The following is a 21817-nucleotide window of genomic DNA, read 5'->3' as shown; positions in this document are numbered from 1 at the left end:
CCCAGGTGTGAATCTGGCCAGCCTGCCCGCGAGGGTGGCTTGGTCAGAATTGTGGAGAGTGCTAGCCGACCCACTCAGGGCTTTGGCTCTTTTGGAGGTATATCATCATAAATTTTCAAATGCATGCATACGTACATGTGTTCTGTTCAAACTGAGACTAATCACCTTTGCCCTTCCTGGGCAGGTCCTTCAAGGGAAGAAGATGCCGGAACTGCCATATCCTCTCTCTTCGCTACAGCCTTCGAGGGCCCCGAACCTAGTGGGTCGGCGCAGGTCCCGGGCACCTTCACCTCCTTCGAGGAGGCTCTCTTCGAAGAGGAAGAACTCTTGCCAAGCAACCTACCTCTTTCGAAGAGATGCTCACGAAATTCGATGCATCCTTTGAGGGAGGTCTGCCTCATTCTCTTGCCCTCGCCCCTGAGCACATCGGCTCGGGTCCTTTTGGAGGCTCCCCGACCCCTATCTTGGCTATCTTTCTTTCTGAAGGAGGAGTTTCGCCTGCCAGGGAGCCCGAATTCCCTGAAGTCATGAGCAAGAGCCCGAGGGGGCTATTCTCGGATTGGAAGTAGAGGAACCAAGTTGTTTGGGGTTAGCGGCTCCCGACCAACCTAGGGTCCCAGTGTCCGTTTCAGTACAGGCCCCACTTACCGAGCCGGGGCCCCCGGTGGTTTCAGAACAGATTCCCCTTTCGGAGGGGACTGCCTAGGTATTGGCTCTTCCTTCTCGGTTCTTGTTGACGTTCCTTGATTGTTTGCTCCGCCTGTTTTCCTTTGTTAGTTTTTGGAGGTGAATGCATGTTCTCTCTTTTTTTATTGTTTCTCCTTGCCCCGCAGCAGGATGTCTACCAGGTGGGAGTGGAAATTGATCCCTCTCTGAGCGGCATTCCCCTTTGCACAGATGAGGTGCAAGGTGGGAGTTTGGTCCAAGTTAGAGGCCCTCCAAGCTCTCCCCCCGCCCCCTTGCAAGTTCTAGAGGATGCATCCTTTGCTCTACAACCAGACGTTGACCTGGTGGAGGTAGAGGATGACCCTTCCCCGAGTGGCAGCCCTCTTCACACTGGTGAGGTGCAAGTTGAGGGCTTGGCCCCCTCGCAGGATCCTCCCACAAAGGCCTCTCTTCCGATCGAGGAGGAAAGAATTTCACTTCCAGATCATCGAATGGTCGCTTTGCCTCGGGTGCCCGTTGACCCCCCTTCTTCTTCCGAGCCAGGAGCATCGCAGGGTTCGGGATCTGGCCACACCAGGGCCCGGAAAGCGTTTTTCAAATCGTGCCTCCAGAAATTCCACCCATTCTTTGCCCACGTGAGTTTCCTTCCGCACGACCACTTTTCTCCTCATTCTCTTTTCTTTTTTTCTTCTTTTTTCTTTGCTTTGCTCCTTTTTTTTTATGGATTAACGTCAGTCTTTTAGGCTGCCAAGAAGTTTGCTGACTTGGTCTCCCGAGAACAAGAGGCTATGAAGGAGGACCTCAAGACCCAGAGAGCGCTGAACAAGCTGCTGAATCTCCGTAGTGAGAAGGTACTAAGTAAGAAGCAGTCCCTGGAGGTAGAGAACGAGTCCCTGCGGGAGAGCAATGCATTCCATCTCGAGAAGATCCGTGAGTAGAGGAAGCTAAACAAGGACATGGCCAAGCTGATGGAGATGATGAATCTGGAGCTCGACCTCAAGTGCAAGGAGCTCTAGCGGAAGGGTATTGAAATGGACAGGCTCCAAGTCAGACTAGTCTCCATTGTTGCTGACTTGGAATCTGCGCAGAAGGAGTTGGAAGTTCTTCGTGCTCAGTCGGGCCTCCTTTCGATCGAAGGGGAGAATGCCCATGCGGAAATTCAAAGGCTGAGAAGCGAGTTGGAGTCTGTGCTGGTAGCATTCGAGAGGAACGTCGACGCGGCTAACTCCCTGGAGGATGAGCAGAGACATGTGGCCGAGCTGGAACGTGAGCTGGAGTTTGCCCAAGTGGCCCTTAGCCAGAGCGAGGGGACAGTTGGGATGCTGGAGGCCAATGTTTGCTTGTTCCACCGCTATATGGGACTGCTTAAATCTGTGGATGTGACTAAGGCCCTGGCCTGCGTCTCCGTCTCCCGTATGGAAAAGTCTCTGAATGTCGCTCAAGACCGTGCTGTCCAGCTGGAGTCACAGCTGAGGAGGGCCCCTGCCCTCTACAATCAGGCCTGGATCAACGGGTACCGGGACGGCCTTGAGCGCCTCCGAGGGCTGCTTCTTCAGAACTCCGGAACTGACCTCCGCACTTTGAACCTGTAGGAAGTCATGCCGGACGTGAAGGCTTATGAGAAGATGCTGACTTGGGGCATGAAAGAGATGCCTCTGGCCTTCAGAAGTCCTCCTCCTTAGACATTTTTTTTCTTCTCTTTTTTTTTTTTTTTTTTGCTGTATCCCGATACTTGCTCATTGTACATACCTCCAATTTTTATGTACGTTCTTTTTGTGAACTTTACTGCATAGACCCTTCCGGAATAATAACTTTGACTCTTGCATTCTGTTTCGTATCCTCCCTTTGGTTTTTGTAGTGTACCTTATAGTTTCTAGTCGTTAAGTTCCCCCGGGCTGAGGAGTGCGTTGGGCTCCCTCGCTAGGGTAAGTACCCAGCAAGGTAATCACTGAGCAGCTCGCCTCAGCAGAGGCCTTAAGCGGGGCTTTGTCTACTGAGTACAAAGTGAAGTACCCTGGGAGCCTTTTATTTTAGCTGGACAACGCACTGCAGGGGTCTCATGGCATGGTGTCCTGCTTAAGTCCTCGGTAGAAAGTTCTTAAACTTCGAACCCCGCCCGCAACTCTGTCCGGGCAGCAACTGCATCCCTCCTAGCGTCTACCAAGCCGTTTGTCGCACTCTGTACACACGTGGGCGGCTGAACCTACTGTCGTCTTGATGACTGTCCTGGGGTTGCTCTTCACCGACACCCTTCTTTCTTTGTCTGGTCCAAGTGTTGCCCAGCTTCAGTCAACTACTCCAGGTGCTTTTATTACACTCGTGACTCAAGTTTCGTGCTTGGCTTCCTCATCTGTCACCCTCTTTATACTGCTTACACGTCGACCAAGATTCTCCACATTTATTTCTCCTCAACGACCGCTCCTAGGGATTTGAGTCTTATAGGGGACGCGTGGGAGAACCTTGGGATTCCCGCAGACACGTGGGAGCTGGGGAAGGCCATTAGGTGTCATGGGCCCTGGGTTTACCCTGAACCGTTTCCGGCTATAAAGAGGGGACGTACTCATCTCCTACTAGGGCATAGCCGACCCTGTTTTCTCTCCTTTATTGACTTTGTTGATCCACTACTGCTTCCCCTTTTGCCCCTTTTTTGCAATTTAAGGGAGGCGGACATTTTTGGTTATGGTGTTCGGCTGCTGAAAATAGGGCGAACTCCATACGTCTCTTGCTCCTGCCCTCTTGCTTATCACGCCTCACTTGTTTGGCTGCAGAAACAGACGTCGGTGGGAAGGGGGCTTTGCCTTGGTCGTTGCCTGCCCTTCGATATGTTGTTACCCACACTGCTGCCATCCCCCAGTTTCAACCTTGAATCCCAGTTCATCACCGGGAGACCTCTAGCCATATGCCGCTCAGCTCCTCGTCCACAGAAGAGGGAACATACTTTGCTGAATCTACAGGGTGTCCATCTTCTTAGGGCTACCATGTTTGTTTTTTTTGTAGCCACTTCGTACTTGACTCTCTCTTTTCTTTTCTTTTTTTTTTAGCGATGTGAGGATTCCGCTTGTGACTCTTGTTCAGGATGTATGTACAGAAAGAACCTTGTCTAGCTCCTTCTCTGGGGGCTCCTTACATCTTGTTTTGCCTTCGCTTTTTCCTTGGTGATTGTTGTCAAAAGGATGAAGCCCATGGCTCGATCCTAGTGCTTCTCTCCCCGACGCACCTCTTCCTGCTTTTTAGCACAAAGCTCGGCAAGTCATTCAGACTGCGCTTTGTGCGTCGTGGGTCAACACTTGTAGGTTAGCAGGACCCGGGTGCTCCCTCACCAACGCGGTTCTTCCTTTCTTTTTGCACGAAGCTCGACAAGTCATTCAGACTGCGCTCTGTGCTTCGTGGGTCAGCACTTGTAGGTTAGCAGGACCCGAGGGGCCCTGCTCCCTCACAGATGCGGTTCTTCCTTGCTTTTTGCACAAAACTCGGCAAGTCATTCAGACTGCGCTTTGTGCTTTGTGGGTCGGCACTTGTAGGTTAGCAAGACCCGAGGGGGCCCTGCTCCCTCACCGACGCTGTTCTTCCTTGCTTTTTACGCGAAACTTGGCAAGTCATTCAGACTGCGCTTTGTGCATCGTGGGTCAGCACTTGTAGGTTAGCAAGACCTGAAGGGCCCTGCTCCCTCACCGACGTAGTTCTTCCTTGCTTTTTGCACGAAACTCGGCAAGTCATTCAAACTGAGCTTTGTGCTTCGTGGGTCGATCCCGAGATCGGGCTTAAGTGCCTTGAATCGTTTCAGGGGGGGACACAGCAACGCTACATTTCATAGTTAGTTCATTAAACCTTTAATTAGTAGCAGTTTTACATACATTTGAGCTTAGCTCGTGTCATTTTCATACAAAATACTTCCTCAAATGCTCCGCGTTCCATGGGTGTGGTAGCTCGTTCCTTTGATGGTCCTTCAGCCGGTATGAGCCCGGTCTTCTGGTCGCCGCCACCAAGTATGGTCCTTCCCACTTAGGACCCAGCTTCCCCCCATCTTTAGTTGTAACTCCCGTCTGCTTTAAGACCATGTCCCCTACTTTAAAGTTACGAGGTCGGACTCGTTTGTGAAATACGACTCGACTTTTCTTTTGTTGGTTGCCGCTCGGCTCACGGCATCCTCCCTTCTTTCTTCCAGGAAATCCAAACTCTCCCTCAGTGGCTCGTTATTCCAGTCCGAATCATATTGCTGCACCCTGTATATGGGTATGGCTACTTCTGCCGGTATTACGGCCTCCGCTCCATAGACCAGAGAGAAAGGCATTTCTCCGGTTGGGGTCCTTACCGACGTTCGGTAGGCCCACAACGTGCTCGGGAGCTCTTCAGCCCATTCCCTCTTTTGTGCACCCAGTTTCTTCTTTAAGATGTTGAACATCGTCTTATTGGTTGCTTCTACCTGACCATTGGCCTGCGGGTGTCCCGGAGAGGAGTATTTGACCTTGATCTTGAGCTTCGTGCACCATTCTCGATAGTGTAAACAGTCAAATTGTCGCCCGTTGTCGGAGATGAGGCTTTGGAGGATACCGAAACGACAGATTATGGACTTCCAGAGGAAATTCGTTATTGCACGGGCCGTGATCGTTGCTAGAGCATTCGCCTCTACCCACTTGGTAAAGTAATCCACTACCACCACGATAAATTTCACCTCTCCCTTGCCCATCAGGAGGGGTCCTACAAGGTCCAAACCCCATTGGGCGAAGGGCCACGGGACTGTGACTAAAGTAAGCTCTGCAGGGGACAACGAGGTATAAGGGCATTTTCCTGGCACTTAGGGCACTTCCGGCGAATTTGTCAGCATCTTTGTGGGCATTAGGCCAGTAGTATCCCGCTCGAACCGTTCTCATCGCCAATGCCCTTCCGTTCGTGTGACTGCCGCACATCCCTTCATGGATCTCAACCAATACGTACTGAGCCTGCTCGCGGGAGATGCACCTTAATAGAGGCTCAGCATAGCCTCTTTTATACAGAATTCCCTCTACCAGCGTGAATCGGGCTGCTCGGTTTCTAACCTTTCGGGCCTCCTCCCGATCATTTGGCAAGATTCCCTCTTGAAGGAACCTCAAAATGTTTGTGGCCCATTCAAGGGGTGACTGGGCCTCGATAGTCGACACCCTAATTCCCACTGCAGCTATGTCAATGGTCCGGGCAACCACATGGTCTGGGAGCGGGAATTCTTCTTGCCCCAAAGCTGCCTTAGCTAACCGATCTGCTTCTCAGTTCTCCCCTCTAGGGATCTGATGGATAGTAGAATACTGAAAATGGTCCCGTTCCTCGCCAACTCGTTGCAGATATCTTTTCAGGCTTTCTCCCTTTGTGAGGAACTGTCCTGTCACCTGCCCCACCATTATCTCTGAGTCAGCTTTCACTTCAAGTTCTATGGCTCCAAGGGATCTGGTAATCGTCAGTCTTGACAGGAGCGCTTCATATTCTGCTTCATTGTTGGTGACCATGAATCCAAGCTTGAGAGCGTAATCAAATCTCTCACCTGAATCCGTTACTATGTGTACTTCTGCTTCGCCGCCATTTTGACAAGACAAGCCGTCGACATAGACCAGCCATGACTTGCCACGCGGGGTAACAACCACTTCTTCGGGGAAATTTGAGTATTCGGCTACAAAATCCGCCAGTACTTGTCCTTTCACCAAAGTTCGGGGGAGGTATTCGATTTCAAATTCACTTAACTCGATCGCCTAGCCAGTCATTCGGCCTGAAACATCGGGTTTCTGTAATATCTTCCTCAGGGGAACATCAGTCTGGACCTTCATTCGGTGAGCTTGAAAGTAGGGCCTCAATCGTCTGGCGGCGATCACTAACGCAAAAGTAAGCATTTCCTTTCAGGGATACCTAGCCTCCGCGCCACGGAAAGCTCTGGTAATGTAATAGACCGGGCATTGAACTCCAGCCTCGGTTCGGGTCAACACAGAGGATATCGCATTGGGCATCACAGCCAGGTACACCATCAGGCTCTCTCCTGGGGTGGTTTGGCTGAGCAGCGGCGGGTGAGCCAGGTACTTTTTTAGTTCGTTGAAGGCTTTGTTGCAGTCCTCATCCCATTCTCGCGCTTTTCAAAGGACATTAAAGAAAAGGAGACATCGGCCAGTCGATCTGGCGATGAAACGGCCCAGGGCAGCTACCCTCGACGGAGGCATGTTCATGACGGCCTTGATCTTTTCGGGATTAGCTTCGATCCCTTGGTCTGAAACCATGAAGCCCAGGAACTTCCCCAACTCCACCCCAAAGGTGCATTTATGCGGGTTGAGTTTCATCTTGTACTTTCTCAGCACCGCGAAGGCTTCGCGGAGGTCGTCGTGATGCTGCTCGGCCTTCTTGCTCTTGACCAAAAGATCGTCTACGTAGACTTCCATATTCCTCCCGATCCGGTTCTTGAACATCCTGTTGACCAGGAATTGGTATGTTGCCCCCGCGTTCTTCAGACCGAAAGGCATAGCCATGTAGCAATAAAGTCCTCCATCAGTGATAAATGTTGTTTTCTCTTCGTCATCAGGGTCCATCCTTATCTGGTTGTAACCAGAGTATGCATCCATGAAGCTGAGTAGCAAGTGCCTTGCCGTTGAATGTACTATCAAGTCAATCCTTGGAAGAGAAAAACTGTCCTTCGGGCAAGCTTTGTTCAGGTCAGTGAAATCAACACACATCCTCCATTTCTCACTTGCTTTCTTGACGAATACATCATTAGAGAGCCATTCGGGATAGTAAACCTCCCGATTGTAACCCACGGCAAGGAGGCGTTCTACTTCCTCAGCTATGGCTGTGTACTTCTCCACACTGAAACTGCGGCGCTTCTGCTTGACTCTCTTTGCGTCAGGATTTACGCACAGTCGGTGCTCCATCACTGACCCATCAATTCTCGGCATTTCTTCTTGGCACCAAGCAAAGACATTGCGATGTTCCAGTAACAGCTGTCTCATAGACTGGCTCAACTCTTCGGGCATTCTGGACCCCATTCATACAGTCCGCTCCGGGACTCCAGAATCCATTGGTACCAAGACCAAGGGATTGTTAGGCTCTGCTTGTCATAGAGTTTCTTCATCCCTCACTTCGTGGTCTAGCTCGGTCGCTGTCGAGGGTGGAGGTTGTGTTGCCTCTTTCGGACTTGTCCGTATCCGGGTCTCTTGGGGTTCCCCCTCTTAATGCTGTCCTGCCTAAGCGGGTGGCTCTGATTCGGCGGCTGCTCGGGGATCGATTCCAGAGTCTGTATGATTACTGCTTTTAACTTCATCTCCTTGGTGTAGCAGTCTCTTGCAGTCTGTTGTTCACCTTGCATCTCCCTTACCCCTTTCTCGGTCGAAAATTTCACTTTCAAATGGTACATGGAGGTGACAACCCTCATTTGGTTCAACGACGATCTCCCAAGTATTACATTGTATGAGGAAGGGGCCTTGACCACCAGGAAGTCTACCATGAGGGACGTAGTTTTGGGGGTTGTGCCTACTAGTACCAACAGGGCAATCGCACCGGCTGGTTGGATGGCGTCCCCTGTGAAGCCCCTAAGGGGAGTCGGGGCTGGCTGTAATCGGTCGGCGGAAATTCCTATCCTGCTGAAGGCTTCCCAAAAGAGGATGTCTGCGGAACTGCCATTGTCGATCAATATCCTTCTGGTTCGGTAGTTGGCTATCTACGCTGTTATTACCAGCGCATCGTCATGAGGTCTAAATAGCCCTTCCCCGTCTTCTTCAATGAATGTTATCAAATGTCCCCTGGAAGGGTCTCTGGGGTGTGTTCGTTGGGTGGAGAACACTTCTCCGTACCTAACCTTCCTTGCGTGGGCCTTCCGAGCTGAGGAAGTCACTCCCCCAGCATATCCCCCAGCTATGGTGTTGATCTCCCCTATGGAGGGTTATTCCCTCCTCAACCTCTCCTGATGTAGGCCCCCTTTACGAGGGTTTGTAGTTCCTCTCCTTCCGAGACTCGCACTATCCCTCCGGGCATAGTCCTGACTTTCATAAACTGGGTTGCGGCTCCTGGGGACTGGATCTCATCTTCTTCGTACGGGACTTTGATCCCAATCTCCCCGTACGGTGCTCCGGTCTCGGTTTCTCCAGGGTAGAGGGTGGTATTCTCGTTGTGAATCACTTCTTTTATCACCGTTCCGTCCTGTCCGGATCCCTGGGTCGTCAAGTCTTCCCCATTTAGTATAACAGTCTTGAATGTTGTGTCCATTGCTCCGGTGAAAAGAATAATATTTGGGTAGCACAGGGCCTAACCCCTGTCTCTCCTGTCAACTCGGGTTTTCCCCCACTTCTACCACCAAGCTGGAGTGTAGGCATGGGCCATGCTTTCCCTTACTTTTAACTTCGTGAGTTCACTTCTGGGGGGCTCCTCGGTTGAGTTCTCGATGTCGTTCAGTCGCTTTCTTGTCTGCTCTCTCCAAGTCCAACTTCCTCAGTGCTGTCAGTGCTTGGAGTGTGTCCTCCCCGTTTATGTAACCATCTGCCCGGTCCATGAACTCCCACAAAGTTGACGGTGTCTTGCTATCAATTTCTGCCATGAATGGACTGCGAGGCCAGATCCCACCTAATAATGCTGCCAACGTGATCTTCTCATCTTGGTCGTCCGTTATCATCTGTTCCTTGTTAAAGTGAGAGAGGTATGACTTAAGGCTCTCGTCATCCCTCTGCTTGAAGGTTAGCAAATAGGCTGCCGGCCTTCCCCCTAGTCTGGTTGGCCATAAACTGTGTTAAGAACCGACGTGCTAGTTCGTTGAAGCTATCCACGGTTCCGGGTTGCAAGGAGACAAACCACATTCGCGCCGCCCCCTTCAAGGTGAGAGGGAACGCCCTGCACTCTACCACACTTGGGAAACCTTGAAGAGTCATGTGGGCTTTGAAGGTCTCCAGATGCTCCAACGGGTCTTTAGCTCCGTCATAAGCTTCCATCTGAGGGACCTTGAACCTTGGCGGTATCGGTACTGCCAGGATTTCGGTGTTGTATGGCAATTCAGCATTAGTGAGCAGTTGGTCCACCGTGGTGGGTTGGCCTATCTGTTTTGCCACCTCCATTTGGATCTGTAGGTTTATCTTACGTCGTTCTTCCTCTGCGGTGATTGGGTTAGGTTGAGGGCGGTCCCCTGAATGATGGCTTTGTTGAACTACTTCTATTTCTTCCACATTTCTTTGTAATGCCACATTCTCCTGTCGGAAAGTCTCCACATCCGCTACGAGTTTCCGTATAACCTCGTTCTACTGGTCAAACCTCGCTTCAACCGCTTCAGACTGCATTCTTTCACATTGTGAATGCTGGGAGTGGGTGGTTGCCGGCATACAAAAGACAGGCTAGTTATGGGATAACCAAGATCCCACAAACGGCACCACTGTTGATGTCATGTTTTGCTGGCCTGGGCAACTCCTCACTCCCGATATACAAGCTCAATCATGCACAGTCAAAAATAGAGAGGGGACCTCGAGGTCCGTTAATCCTCTGAAACTTGAATCAGTACTTGGAGAGGTAAGGCTCGAGAGAGAAGCTAAAATTATGAACAAAGAGAGAGAGAGAGAGTATTTTTTCATTACCCCTTTCGTTGTTGGGTTGCCCCTTATTTATAGTTACCGTTTAGGATTCCCTATGGCTGGGTTTCGTGTCGTGCGGGGCAATTTGCCCCGCAGGCTACATTACCAAGCAGATTACGCGTTATTTTCTTATCGAGCAGCTTACACTTTATTTCCTTATCGAGCAGCGATAACGCCCAGCTTTCACTGCGCACTGTTCTGGTCTAGGGCTGCATTTAATGCCGCACACCCTGTGCTCTGGGAGATATTTAATGCGACATGGCTTCTGCTCTGGGCCGCATTAAATGCGACGTGGCCCTTGTTCTGGGCCGCATTAAATACGATGTGGCCTCCGTTCTGTGCTGCATTAAATGCGATGTGGCCTCTGTTCGGCGTTCCATCCTTTTGGTGATGTCAGTCCAACCCAACCCGGACCCCCTGCCTTGGTATTGTTTTGGCCTCGTTTGGACTTTGGCGACCGGGTTGGGCCCAATGGCCAACCCAACTCCTGCAACAAGCCCTTTCTGCTTTCTAAGGCTTAAGGTAATGATTTTCTTCCCATCACAGTGATATTACTCCTAATTCCGGACCCCTCATATATATAATTGAAGGAAACGATACTGAAATATTACTTTTAAGGCATAGTAGTACTTGATAACACGAACGGTTTTCCTCACGAAATCAAACAAGATCGAATTTACTTAAAAATTGACAATTATATATGGTAATTAAAGAAACAAGTAATTAATTTATTTCTGCAATGAATAGAACCTTAATGACTACTAGTTGTGATTAAATAAACGAAAAACAAATGAAAACAAGGAGAATAATAATTAGAAGAAATCGAGTTTTCAATCTTGTACGTGTTATTCTAAATATATATATATATATATATATATATATATATATATATATAGCCATGCACTTAGGTAAAAAGTGTTATTTCTAGTTACGATGCGAGCCGTATACTTGTCCATAAATAAGCATATTATATATAACTAAATATACATTTACGCACATCCTTTATTATATATAGCATTATATATATATATAGTATGCTGATTCAAACAAAAAAATTATATATATATAGTATGTGAAGTGCAAATATAAATTCATATATAAATATTTCATCCGTTTGGATAGTGAAATAGAATAAGATAAATTGAGATGATTTATAAATAGTAATAAAATTATTAATTAAAATTATATTAGAGATATATCTAAACAGATCATTCTTTCGATTGATTTCTCATTTGGATCTGATCTTTCTTATTGGGATTCCTTTCAACGTTTATTTAAAAGCTTTCACAAAGGGCATCTTTCCAACACATGATAAGACTAATATTTAAGTACTAAAGTATATTTTTAAGGGAATAATAATCTTAACATTTTTCTATATATATATACATGATCGATAATTTCAAAAAACCTAACATTAGATAATTCTCCGTAAGTCAAGTGTCAATTAATACTGTGTGGTTGCCGCAAATTGAGCAAGAAGAGATGGGTTTAAAGTATACAGCAAAGAGTAGAGTAGAGTCGGTCAAAATAAACGTGCGCAATTGTGACATGCGCTTGAATTCATTCCCAGTATCGTGAATGCTTTTATATTGCAAATTTTCTTGACTAGTTTGTTTAATTTTCGACTGACCTCTATCGCCTTTTGTCCTCATCTTTTTCTTTGCCCTTTTATATACATATATATATATATATATATATATTAATATGTATATGTATACCTGTCCGGTTCAATCTGATATTTAAAAAAAAAATTAAAATTGAATTGATTTTGACTAATTTTAAAAAAAATAAAACTGATATCAGACCAGATCGAACCCAATATCATACCAAACCGATCGATTATGTTTGGTGCGGTCCAATTTACTGGTTTACCGGTTGACCCTTTTTTTTATTTTTTTTATTCCCAGTAATTAGAGATTTCAAAGGACAGATGTGATTCTTGGAAGGAAAATACTGGGCATCTGCTGGGTTTACTGTTGATTTTTTTACTTAATAATTAAGTTTTTTTTAATAATATTTTGAATTCTCAAAAAAAAATAAAAATATTAAAAAAATACATTAAAAAATAAAAACAAAATAAAATCTAAAGTCAATCCCAACGGAGCTCCAGCGGTGGGAGCAGAGCCGCCCTTCTTGGAATTAGGTCAGCAAATGCGGTGAGGACCATTATTTACAAATTTACATGTGGAAAGTGATAGCATTTCTAGCTTTTTGCGGCTAATGGAAGGCACACTGTCTTCCACTCCCGACCACTTTTGGCAATTTTTATAATATAAATAAATTTATAAATTTATATAATTTGATATGATATAATAATTTAATTTTATAATAATAATAATAATAATAATTTTATAATTTAAGTATTACATTAAATTACGTTAATTTATGATGAATTTATTTTTATTAAATATTTTTATGTGTTGGGATATTACTCGGAGAAAGATAGATACCTCTCTCCTCTCTTGGACGGCCGACATTGGAATTGGGCGGGGACAATGATTGAGTGAGAGAGGCAAATAATTAAGAGAAAGGTCGTGTTGAGGCAATTTATGGCCGCTGCAGGCTGGTTCTATAGAAATTATTATCCCAGGAAAAATATATTTGCAAACCAAGTGTGTCTCACAATAATAATAAAATATATTCGTGTTTTAGCTTTTCTTTAATTATAATAAATTTCATAAAAAACAATGTGTTGAGACCCAGGCTTGTAAGTCGACAAATATGCAATGTCCTCTAACCTTTGTCTATGTATTTTGTGCTGAGCAAGCGTGGCCAATTATCATCCAAGAATAAGTACCAGCACCTAGCCAGCTCTGTAGAGCATCATCATTATCTTCGCGCACGATTCTTTTCCTTCATTTTCTTCCCCAATACACCGGCCTGATTAATTTGGTCGCTCTAAAGGTTACATATTTTTCTACTAGTTTACAAGGGGAGGAGAAGCACCGATCTCTAGTAAGTCCACAATCTCTTTGGTGAAAGTTTCTTCAATTCTCACATTTTAATACCAGCTGAAACTTTATATGATGGATACAAGACATGGTAATGAAGATTATACAGCAGCTCTCTATGAAGCCTCACTTGATGGGTCTGTAAGCACCTTGGACACTTTGATGCAAAGGGATAGGCTCATTCTTCACAAAATCTCACTCACATCCTTCACCGAAACCCCCTTACACATAGCAGCTTTACTTGGCCACCTCCAATTTACTAATGCTCTTCTAAGAAGAAAACCCCAACTGGTGGAAAAGGTGGACTCATCAGGCCGAACTGCCCTTCACTTGGCTTGTGCAGAGGGCCACACCCAGGTTGTGAAAGCATTGCTGCAAGCCAATATGGATATGTGCTTAGTTTCTGATCAAGAGAAGAGAATTCCTCTCCACTTAGCCGCAATGAGAGGACACGTAGAGGTTCTAAAAGAATTGCTTATTGCACATCCACGGTCAATCTCTCTGGTGAATCTGTATGGAGACAATGTTTTACATTTGTGTGTTCGGTATAATTGTTTGGATTCTCTGAAATTGTTGGTGGAGTCCGTAAATGATGAAGATTTCGTCAACTCCAAAGACAATGATGGTAACTCCATATTGCATTTAGCTGTGATGCTCGGGCAAACGAAGGTACGTTAACAATCTCTAGATCAGTTACTTCTTTTTTGTTGACCGTTAATCCATATCGACTTTCTTTCGGAGTATTTGGATATAGAAATACCTTAATCTATTTCATCTTTTCATTACAATTTTTTTAAAAAAAATTTTAAATTTTAAAATTAAAAAAAAATATTATAATAATATTATTCAATCCATCTAAAATCATCTTATTTTATTTCAACTCATTATCTCAAAAGACCTCAAAATCTCTTTTCGTTTGTTTTAGCAAATGGCCGGTGATTTTTCCTAATGATGCATCTTGTCATGATTTGAAATACGGGCAAGAGAGAAGTTTCAGGTGGATGTGACTACAAGACTTGATTGTTCTGTATGATCGATGTCGGCTTGACTGATCAGTCGAACCTCTTAAACCCCTTGTGCAAATTTGCCTTCACTTTTTCTTACTCTTTGATTTTCTACATGACATCGGAGCATAGCCAGATTCCTTGGGTTAGCCAATCCTTGTCTCTTGTTCTTATCATTTGGTTAAGATTTTTTTAAAAAAATTATTTCAGTCTAGTTGATCAATGTGTAAACCAGTCTCGAGATCACGATCCTTGGTTTTGGGATTTAATTTTCTGCCATATAGACGCATGGTCTTCCTTTGTACTATCCATGCAATTGTAAGGATATTAGTGGCAGCTTGGGTTGGGATCCTCCCAATTGATTTTAGACACGAGCCTACTCTTTCACGTATACGGTTTGGCTGTACGTTTTATTTTGCTTGGACAACACCAGCCAGGCTCTAATTTCACAGGCGGCAACATGTACTCGATCGCAGGGCCGGCTCAATATGTTTTGGAGCTTAAGGTTAAAATTTTGAGTGAGACTTTTTTTTTAAAGGTAAAATTCAATAAATTTATTTTTATTTTTATATTATATTTTTATTTAAAAATAATTCCTATCATTTTGTAAAGTAAAAGTATTGATTAAAATTTTATACTACATTTTCAATTAATAACTGACTTAATCTTTATTAAGAAAATTTTGATTTAGAGAGAATTTTATTAAATCTAGTTTTACAAGTACTTTAGACTCTTAGACATAATTATAATCTTTATTATCAATAAAGTTCTACAAACAACTTACACATTTTTTAAAAAGTAGGCTTTTGCCTCTTCAAATGATTATACAAAAACTTTTTATAAACACTGAAAAATTAAAATTTGCTATTTATAATTTTCACATTAATTATATATTAAACTAATACTAAAAAAAGAGAAGTATATTCTTAGAAGGAGAATAGGTAAAATAATTATTATATGTGATACTTTTAAAAATTAATAATGATACAATATCTATTTGATCTTATTTGTATTCTCATTCTCATTTGAGTTAATTAAAATTTTTTATTGGGTATATATTTTTTAAAAAAAAATTTACTTTATATATATATTTTTTAGGGGCCTTCTTCCATTAGGGGCCTTAGGCAATTGCCTAAGGGCCTAATGGAAGAGCTGGCCCTGCTCGATAGATAGACACCGTTGATAACAGAGGCAATGCAATACGGAAATATCACATTCGGTTTCCTCCTTTTTGTTAGTTATTTTTCGTCTTTTTCTTTGCACTATATCGTTGTCAATATGGTACCAGAGTAATGATCTCAAACTCTGAATCCGACTCCCTCTCCACTCCCAAAAACAATCCCCATAGTCCCAGAGAAATGTCTTCAAACACTCAATCTCACGCACTCTCCAACCCAAAAAACAATCCCCACCACCCCGCCAGTCCCTTCTTCATCCAACCTGGAGAAAGAGCCTCTTGTCCCTTGGTTCTTGATCTATTAACCACCGAGAACTATGTCACATGGGCTAGAACTATGTGCCAGGCCTTGAACATAAAAAATAAACTAGGTTTCATTGATGGCAAGATTACTAAGCCATTGAATAGATCTGATCCACTTTATTCTGCTTGGGAACACTGCAATGATGTGATAATTGCCTGGATATTACACTCTGTTAGCTCAGAACATCGATCAAGCATAGCTCATGCAGAAACCGTGGCCAATGTTTGGAAAGACCTGCAGGAGAGATTCTCCATCCAAAATGCACCTCACATCTTTCAACTCACAAAGTCAATCTCCTCATCAACACAAAACACTGATTCCGTCAGCCAATATTACAACAAACATAAAAGCTACTGGGATGAGCTCGAGATCTACGAACCTATGCCAACATGCATCTGTGGAGCAATCAATACTCTACTCAAATCTACCCACCGAGGCAAGGTGATGCAATTTCTTATGGGTCTTGATAATTCTTTTGACTCGATCCATGCTCAAATTTTACTTTATGATCCGCTCCCAACACTCAATCGAGTTCTCTCCTTGGTTCAACAAGAAGAACGACGTCGACTACTCACCCCTGCACCAGCACCGCTGGCCATGTTCACAAAAGGACTAGATTCTCGCAATCAGTCCAACTCCCGTAGGGAACGCTTGTTTTGCTCTCACTGCAACATCCATGGACATTCCCTGGAACGTTGCTTCAAAGCAAATCCTGATTTGCCAGTGTGTTCACATTGTCGTAATCCTTATCATATGAAAGAAAAGTGCTACAAGTTGAATGGATTCCCTCCCAGACACAAGAATCACCCAAAGTTCAAGTCATCTGCTAATCAATCTTCACTTGTGCAAGATAATCCACCCTGGTCCATCCATTACTCAAGAGCAGTATGGTCAACTCCTTGCCTTACTCAACTCTTCCCAAAATGATGCAACCATCCCGGCTGCCAACAATGTTCATACCAATTCCTCATCCATGTCTGGTATTTCCTTTTCTAATGTTACATGCACACACGACCATTTCCCACACACCACCAACATTTGGATTATTGACATTGGAGCTACAGATCACATGATCTGTAGCGTCAAATCCTTCACTCACAATGTTACTCCAATTTGTCAAACCATCAAGCTCCAAATGGCGCTTCAAGTCTTGCCACACATAGCGGTGATGTGCAATTGTCCACTGGTTTAATTTTTCATAATGCATTATGTGTCCCTGATTTCTCCTTTAATCTCATATCTGCAAAATCACAAGCAAACCATTCAAAGTGTTGTCTACTTTTTTTGTCCATCTCTTGTTATATTCAAGACCTTTCATCTTGGATGACGATTAGAGTAGGGACGATGCGTGATGGACTCTATCATCTTCAACTCACAAGACCAAACCCAAACAGTCTATACGGATTTCCCCATTCTCAGTTACCTACAGTTTCAGCTAATAATGTTGCTCAATTTGATCTGTTTACTCTTTGGCACTATAGGCTTGGGCACAACGCAATGACTAGACATATTTTACATGATGTTAATCCGGATTTTAAGACTTCCAATGCTCTTGATGTTCCTTGTCCAATTTGTCCTCTTGCTAAAAAACATAAATTACCATTTCCCAAAAATGAGTCCAAAACAAACAAACTATTAGAAATAGTTTCTGTTGACATTTGGGGACCGAACCCCATCCACTCCTACAATGGTTACAAATATTTTCTCACCCTAGTGGACCAATACACAAGATGCACATGGGTTTATCTCCCCAAAACAAAATCTAAAGCTCGAGACTCACTACAAAATTTCTTTCCGATAGTTGAAACTCAATTTGACACTTAAATCAAAATTCTTCTATCCGACAATGGTGCGGAATTTAACATGCCTACCTTCTACAATTCCAAAGGTGTCCTTCATCAACTCACATGTGTTGCTACACATCAATAAAATGTCCTTGCTAAACGTAAACGCCAACACATACTAAATGTAGCCCGCGCACTCAAATTTCTGTCCGGATTACCCATGAAATATTGGTCTAATTTTGTTACAACTGCAGTGTACTTAATCAATAGACTTCCCACCCCAATTCTTGATCACAAAACTCCTTTTGAAATTTTGTATCATACCAAACCATCTTACTCCACTCGCAAGACCTTCGGTGGTCTATGTTTTGCCTCCACTCTCCCTCACAATCGAACCAAATTCTATTCACGAGCTCGCAAATGTTTGTTCATTGGCTATCCTTATGGAGTAAAGGGGTAAAAACTACTCGACTTAACCACCAATCAAATATTCATCTCACGAGATGTAAATTTTCATGAGAGCATATTTCCATTTAAGCACTCACACGACATTACCGTTACAACCACCCCATTACATCGGCCCATCTCTATTGAAAATTACACATACACATTTCCTTATCAAACCTTTACCCATAACCCACCTTCCCATCCCAATGACACCATCAACACAACCAACCTTCCCAGCCCATTCAACAATCCAATGGACAATCCATCTTCCCAGCCCGTTCAAACAACATCCACAAATCCACATCCAAGTATAGCTATTCAGCCCACAAGCAAATCAACCCGCACCCGGAAGGCCCCTCAATATCTCATTGACTACCATTGTCACCAAGCACGTACCTCTGTTCCTCACGCCACAACATCCAAGACTAGGGTTCCTGCTTCTTCTTCAACTTCAGGTAAGCACATCTCTTTCCCTCTCTCTTCTGTATTGTCTTACACCTCTTTATCCCCTAAATTTCATGCTTTTACCACCTCCATTTCTCTTCATGCTGAACCCACCTCTTACATATAAGCTGTCAAACAACTGATATGGCGCATGGCAATGGATCAAGAACTTACTGCTCTTGAACTTAATGAAACTTGGACTATAATGTATTTACCTCCTGGCAAACGACCAATTGATTGCAAGTGGATCTACAAATACAAGTTCCATGTTGACGGCACAGTCGAAAGAGCTAAGGCCCGGTTGGTAGCAAAAGGATTTATCCAATGTGAAGGCATTGACTTTCACGATACCTTCTCGCCAGTAGCCAAGCATGTTTCCATCCGATGTTTACTCTCCATTGCTGCCATCAAAGGCTGGGATCTACAGCAACTGGACATTAACAATGTCTTTCTCTATGGAGAGCTCGATGAAGAGCTTCATATGCGACCTCCTCCTGGTCATGCCGCAGCTAAAACAAATCAGGTATGTCGTCTCCACAAAAGTTTGTATGGGTTGCGACAAGCCTCGCGCCAATGGAACACCAAGCTCACCTCTTCTCTTGTTGAGTTCGGTTTCAGCCAATCTAAGGCTGATTACAGCCTTTTCACCAAGAGCACTCCTATTGCATTCATTGCTTTGCTTATCTACGTTGATGATATAATTTTGATGAGTTCTGATACTGCTTCTAGTTCCTCTGTCCAACAGTTCTTGGCAACAAAATTTTAGATCAAACATCTGGGCTCCCTTAATTACTTCCTTGGAATGGAGATTGCCCGAACACAGAATGGGATCCAACTTTGTTAGCGTAAGTATGCGCTAGATATACTTGCAGAAACTGGTCTACTAGCTTGCAAACCTTATCCTTTGCCAATAGAGCCAAACATCAAACTACAGAAGGACGAAGGTGAACTCTTTAATGACCCAGTTCTTTATCGAAAATTGGTTGGCAAGCTAATTTACCTGACCAATACACGACGAGATTAAGTTACAGTGTAAACTTGATGTGTCAGTTTATGGATACCCCACAAGTTCCACATTATGATGATGTTATCAAAATTCTCAAATATGTGAAAGGTACCCCAGGGCAAGGTATTTTCTTTCCTTCAACATCCAAAATGGAACTTATAGCTTTCTCAGATGCCAATTAGGCTAACTGCCCGGACACTAAGAGATCCACCACTAGCTTCTACATGTTTCTTGGCAACTTGTTGGTCTCGTGGAAGTCCAAGAAGCAAATCACAATTTCACGTTCATCCGTAGAGTTCGAATATAGAGCCATGGCAGCTGTTGTATGTGAGCTCACCTGGGTGCGATACCTGCTCAATGATCTTAAAATTCAGATTCCAACACCTGCCTGATTGTACTATGATAACTTAGCCGCCATGCACATTGCCGCCAACCCAGTGTTTCACAAAATATCTGAAGGCCAACTGACCACCACTCACGTTTCATCATCTGACCAGTTAGCTGACCTACTTACTAAACCTCTTCATTCACCAATATTCAATCGACTACTTACCAAGATGGGAGTAATTAACATTTACTCTCCATCTAGCGAGGGGGTATTAAAGTTCAAGGAAGCAATTCATCAACACCCGATATGCACCCAGAATAATACATTAGGTTTCATACCACCTAAAAATAGATGATATGTCGTTTGTTGTGCCTCTTGTGTATACCGAGATCATCCAAAACATGAGTAATAAGCCCACTAAAAAGCATTTTGTATCTTTGATTTTTTTTTTTTTTTTTTTTTTTTGTTTGCCTGTTAATGTAGTAATTGGATGAAACAATGGTTGTTGTATTTATCATGCAGACCATAGAATACTTACTTTCGATACCAGAATTAAAAAGAAAGGCCAATGCCAAAAATAGGATTGGCAACATGACAGCTTTGGATGTCTCAGAGACTTGTCATAGAGATTTCAAATATCTTAAAATCCAAGACATTCTGAAGGCAGCAGGTGTTAAAAGATCCAAAGATCTAAATTCTCCTCTACTACCACCATCACATGATGAGGAAGCACAATCAGCTCAACCCATTATTGAAGAACAGTCGGCTCTATCAAGGTTTAGGAAATGGTGGAGATACTTTTATTTGTGTCGATGGGTTAAACATTTGCAGAGTCGGGGCAATTGGATCGATGAGACACGTGGCACATTGATGTTGGTGGCCACTGTGATTGCGACCGTGACTTTCCAAGCTGGGCTCAACCCCCCAGGTGGTGTTTGGCAAGATTCAAACAATGGTACTGTTACAGCAGGCACATCAATATTTCTATCTCAAGGTTCCAGTACTAGTTACCAATTATTCTTGTATTTCAACACCACTTCTTTTGTTGCAGCTCTAAGCGTTGTACTTGTGGTAATTAGTGGATTTCCTCTGAGAAACAAGTTTTTTATATGGTTTTTGACCTTAACCATGTTTATTGCAATCTGGGCCATGACAGTCACCTATTTCAATGCAGTGTATTTGGTGAACCCGAGCTATATTTTTGAAGGAGAGCATTTACCGATCATTTATTCTGTAGTGCTTGTGCTTGCTGGTGCAATTCACATAATCCGCCTATTATTTTGGATAGGGAAGTTGTTGTTGAAATTCATGCGCTGGTTAATTACCAAGCGTCCAGCAAACGATGGCATCAACGTCTGAAAGAAAATTTGTAATAGAAGTTGAAATGATTTTAGATCTACTGGATGCATATCTTTGTTCTATACATATGAACCAGTTTGCTGCAAAGAATGGTTGCATTTACTGTTTATTAAATTATGTTGGCTCTACTGATCTAATGAGTATTGGGTCAGATATTGTATAGTACTATTGTATGGATTTCGGTATGTATCATCTGTTTTCTGTTGGGAATCGGATGAAATAACACCCTGGAAACCCAATATGTCGACACTTTTTTAAAAGCAAAAGTTGTTTAATTATTTGAGATTTATTATATACGCCATATATTAATAACATGCAAAAATATGTTATATATATTAGATATATATATATATATATGTATATGTATATGTATATGTATTTATGATAATATATATAAACAAGCTTAATTTCAGTATAGAGCTAATTAAGCTCTACTGGCATAACTTGCCCAAACTAAGGTTAATTAATTAATTACAACCTTGATCTTATTCCTAACTTGCTCAAACTAAGGTCAACTACATATTTGATTTATTTTGATTAATTTGATTTAAGTGCATACGATAAGATTAGTGCACTGAAGACTTGAATTATTATAAGCTAGCTAGCTATTTATGACTCGAAGCTATTATTTGAATCTTTGATAGAATTGGATATTTTATTATTATATGATAAAACTACAAAATGCATGTTGACCACGATAGATGATTTTTCTTAATCATGGAAGTAAGACTTGTAAGCAATATATATCGATGCATATATTGTAAGAAAGCCAGCCTGACTATGCATATATCGA

At 43.4% G+C, this 21817-nt stretch overlaps 1 protein-coding gene across 3 annotated transcripts; it reads left to right on the top strand.

Annotated features, from left to right (window-relative positions):
- The first annotated feature begins 12954 nt into the window (after positions 1-12954).
- On the top strand, positions 12955-21192 carry LOC121251239 (ankyrin repeat-containing protein ITN1-like). 3 transcript variants are annotated; one of them, XM_041150602.1, is made up of 3 exons: positions 12955-13175; positions 13258-13840; positions 20188-21192. In XM_041150602.1, the coding sequence occupies exons 2-3, from the start codon at positions 13334-13336 to the stop codon at positions 21022-21024; spliced, it is 1344 nt and encodes a 447-aa protein (XP_041006536.1). In that variant the 5' UTR covers positions 12955-13175; positions 13258-13333; the 3' UTR covers positions 21025-21192. The 3 variants fall into 3 exon arrangements, with proteins under 3 accessions (XP_041006536.1, XP_041006537.1, XP_041006535.1); XM_041150603.1 differs by having other exon boundaries at positions 12956-13840; positions 20188-20620; positions 20954-21192; XM_041150601.1 differs by having other exon boundaries at positions 12956-13840.
- The last annotated feature ends 625 nt before the right edge of the window (positions 21193-21817 follow it).

Source organism: Juglans microcarpa x Juglans regia, chromosome 2D (genome assembly GCF_004785595.1).
Source record: "Juglans microcarpa x Juglans regia isolate MS1-56 chromosome 2D, Jm3101_v1.0, whole genome shotgun sequence".
Lineage (NCBI taxonomy): Eukaryota > Viridiplantae > Streptophyta > Magnoliopsida > Fagales > Juglandaceae > Juglans > Juglans microcarpa x Juglans regia.
The sequence above is the reverse complement of the archived record's forward strand: the minus strand, read 5'-3'. Positions and strand labels throughout refer to the sequence as shown.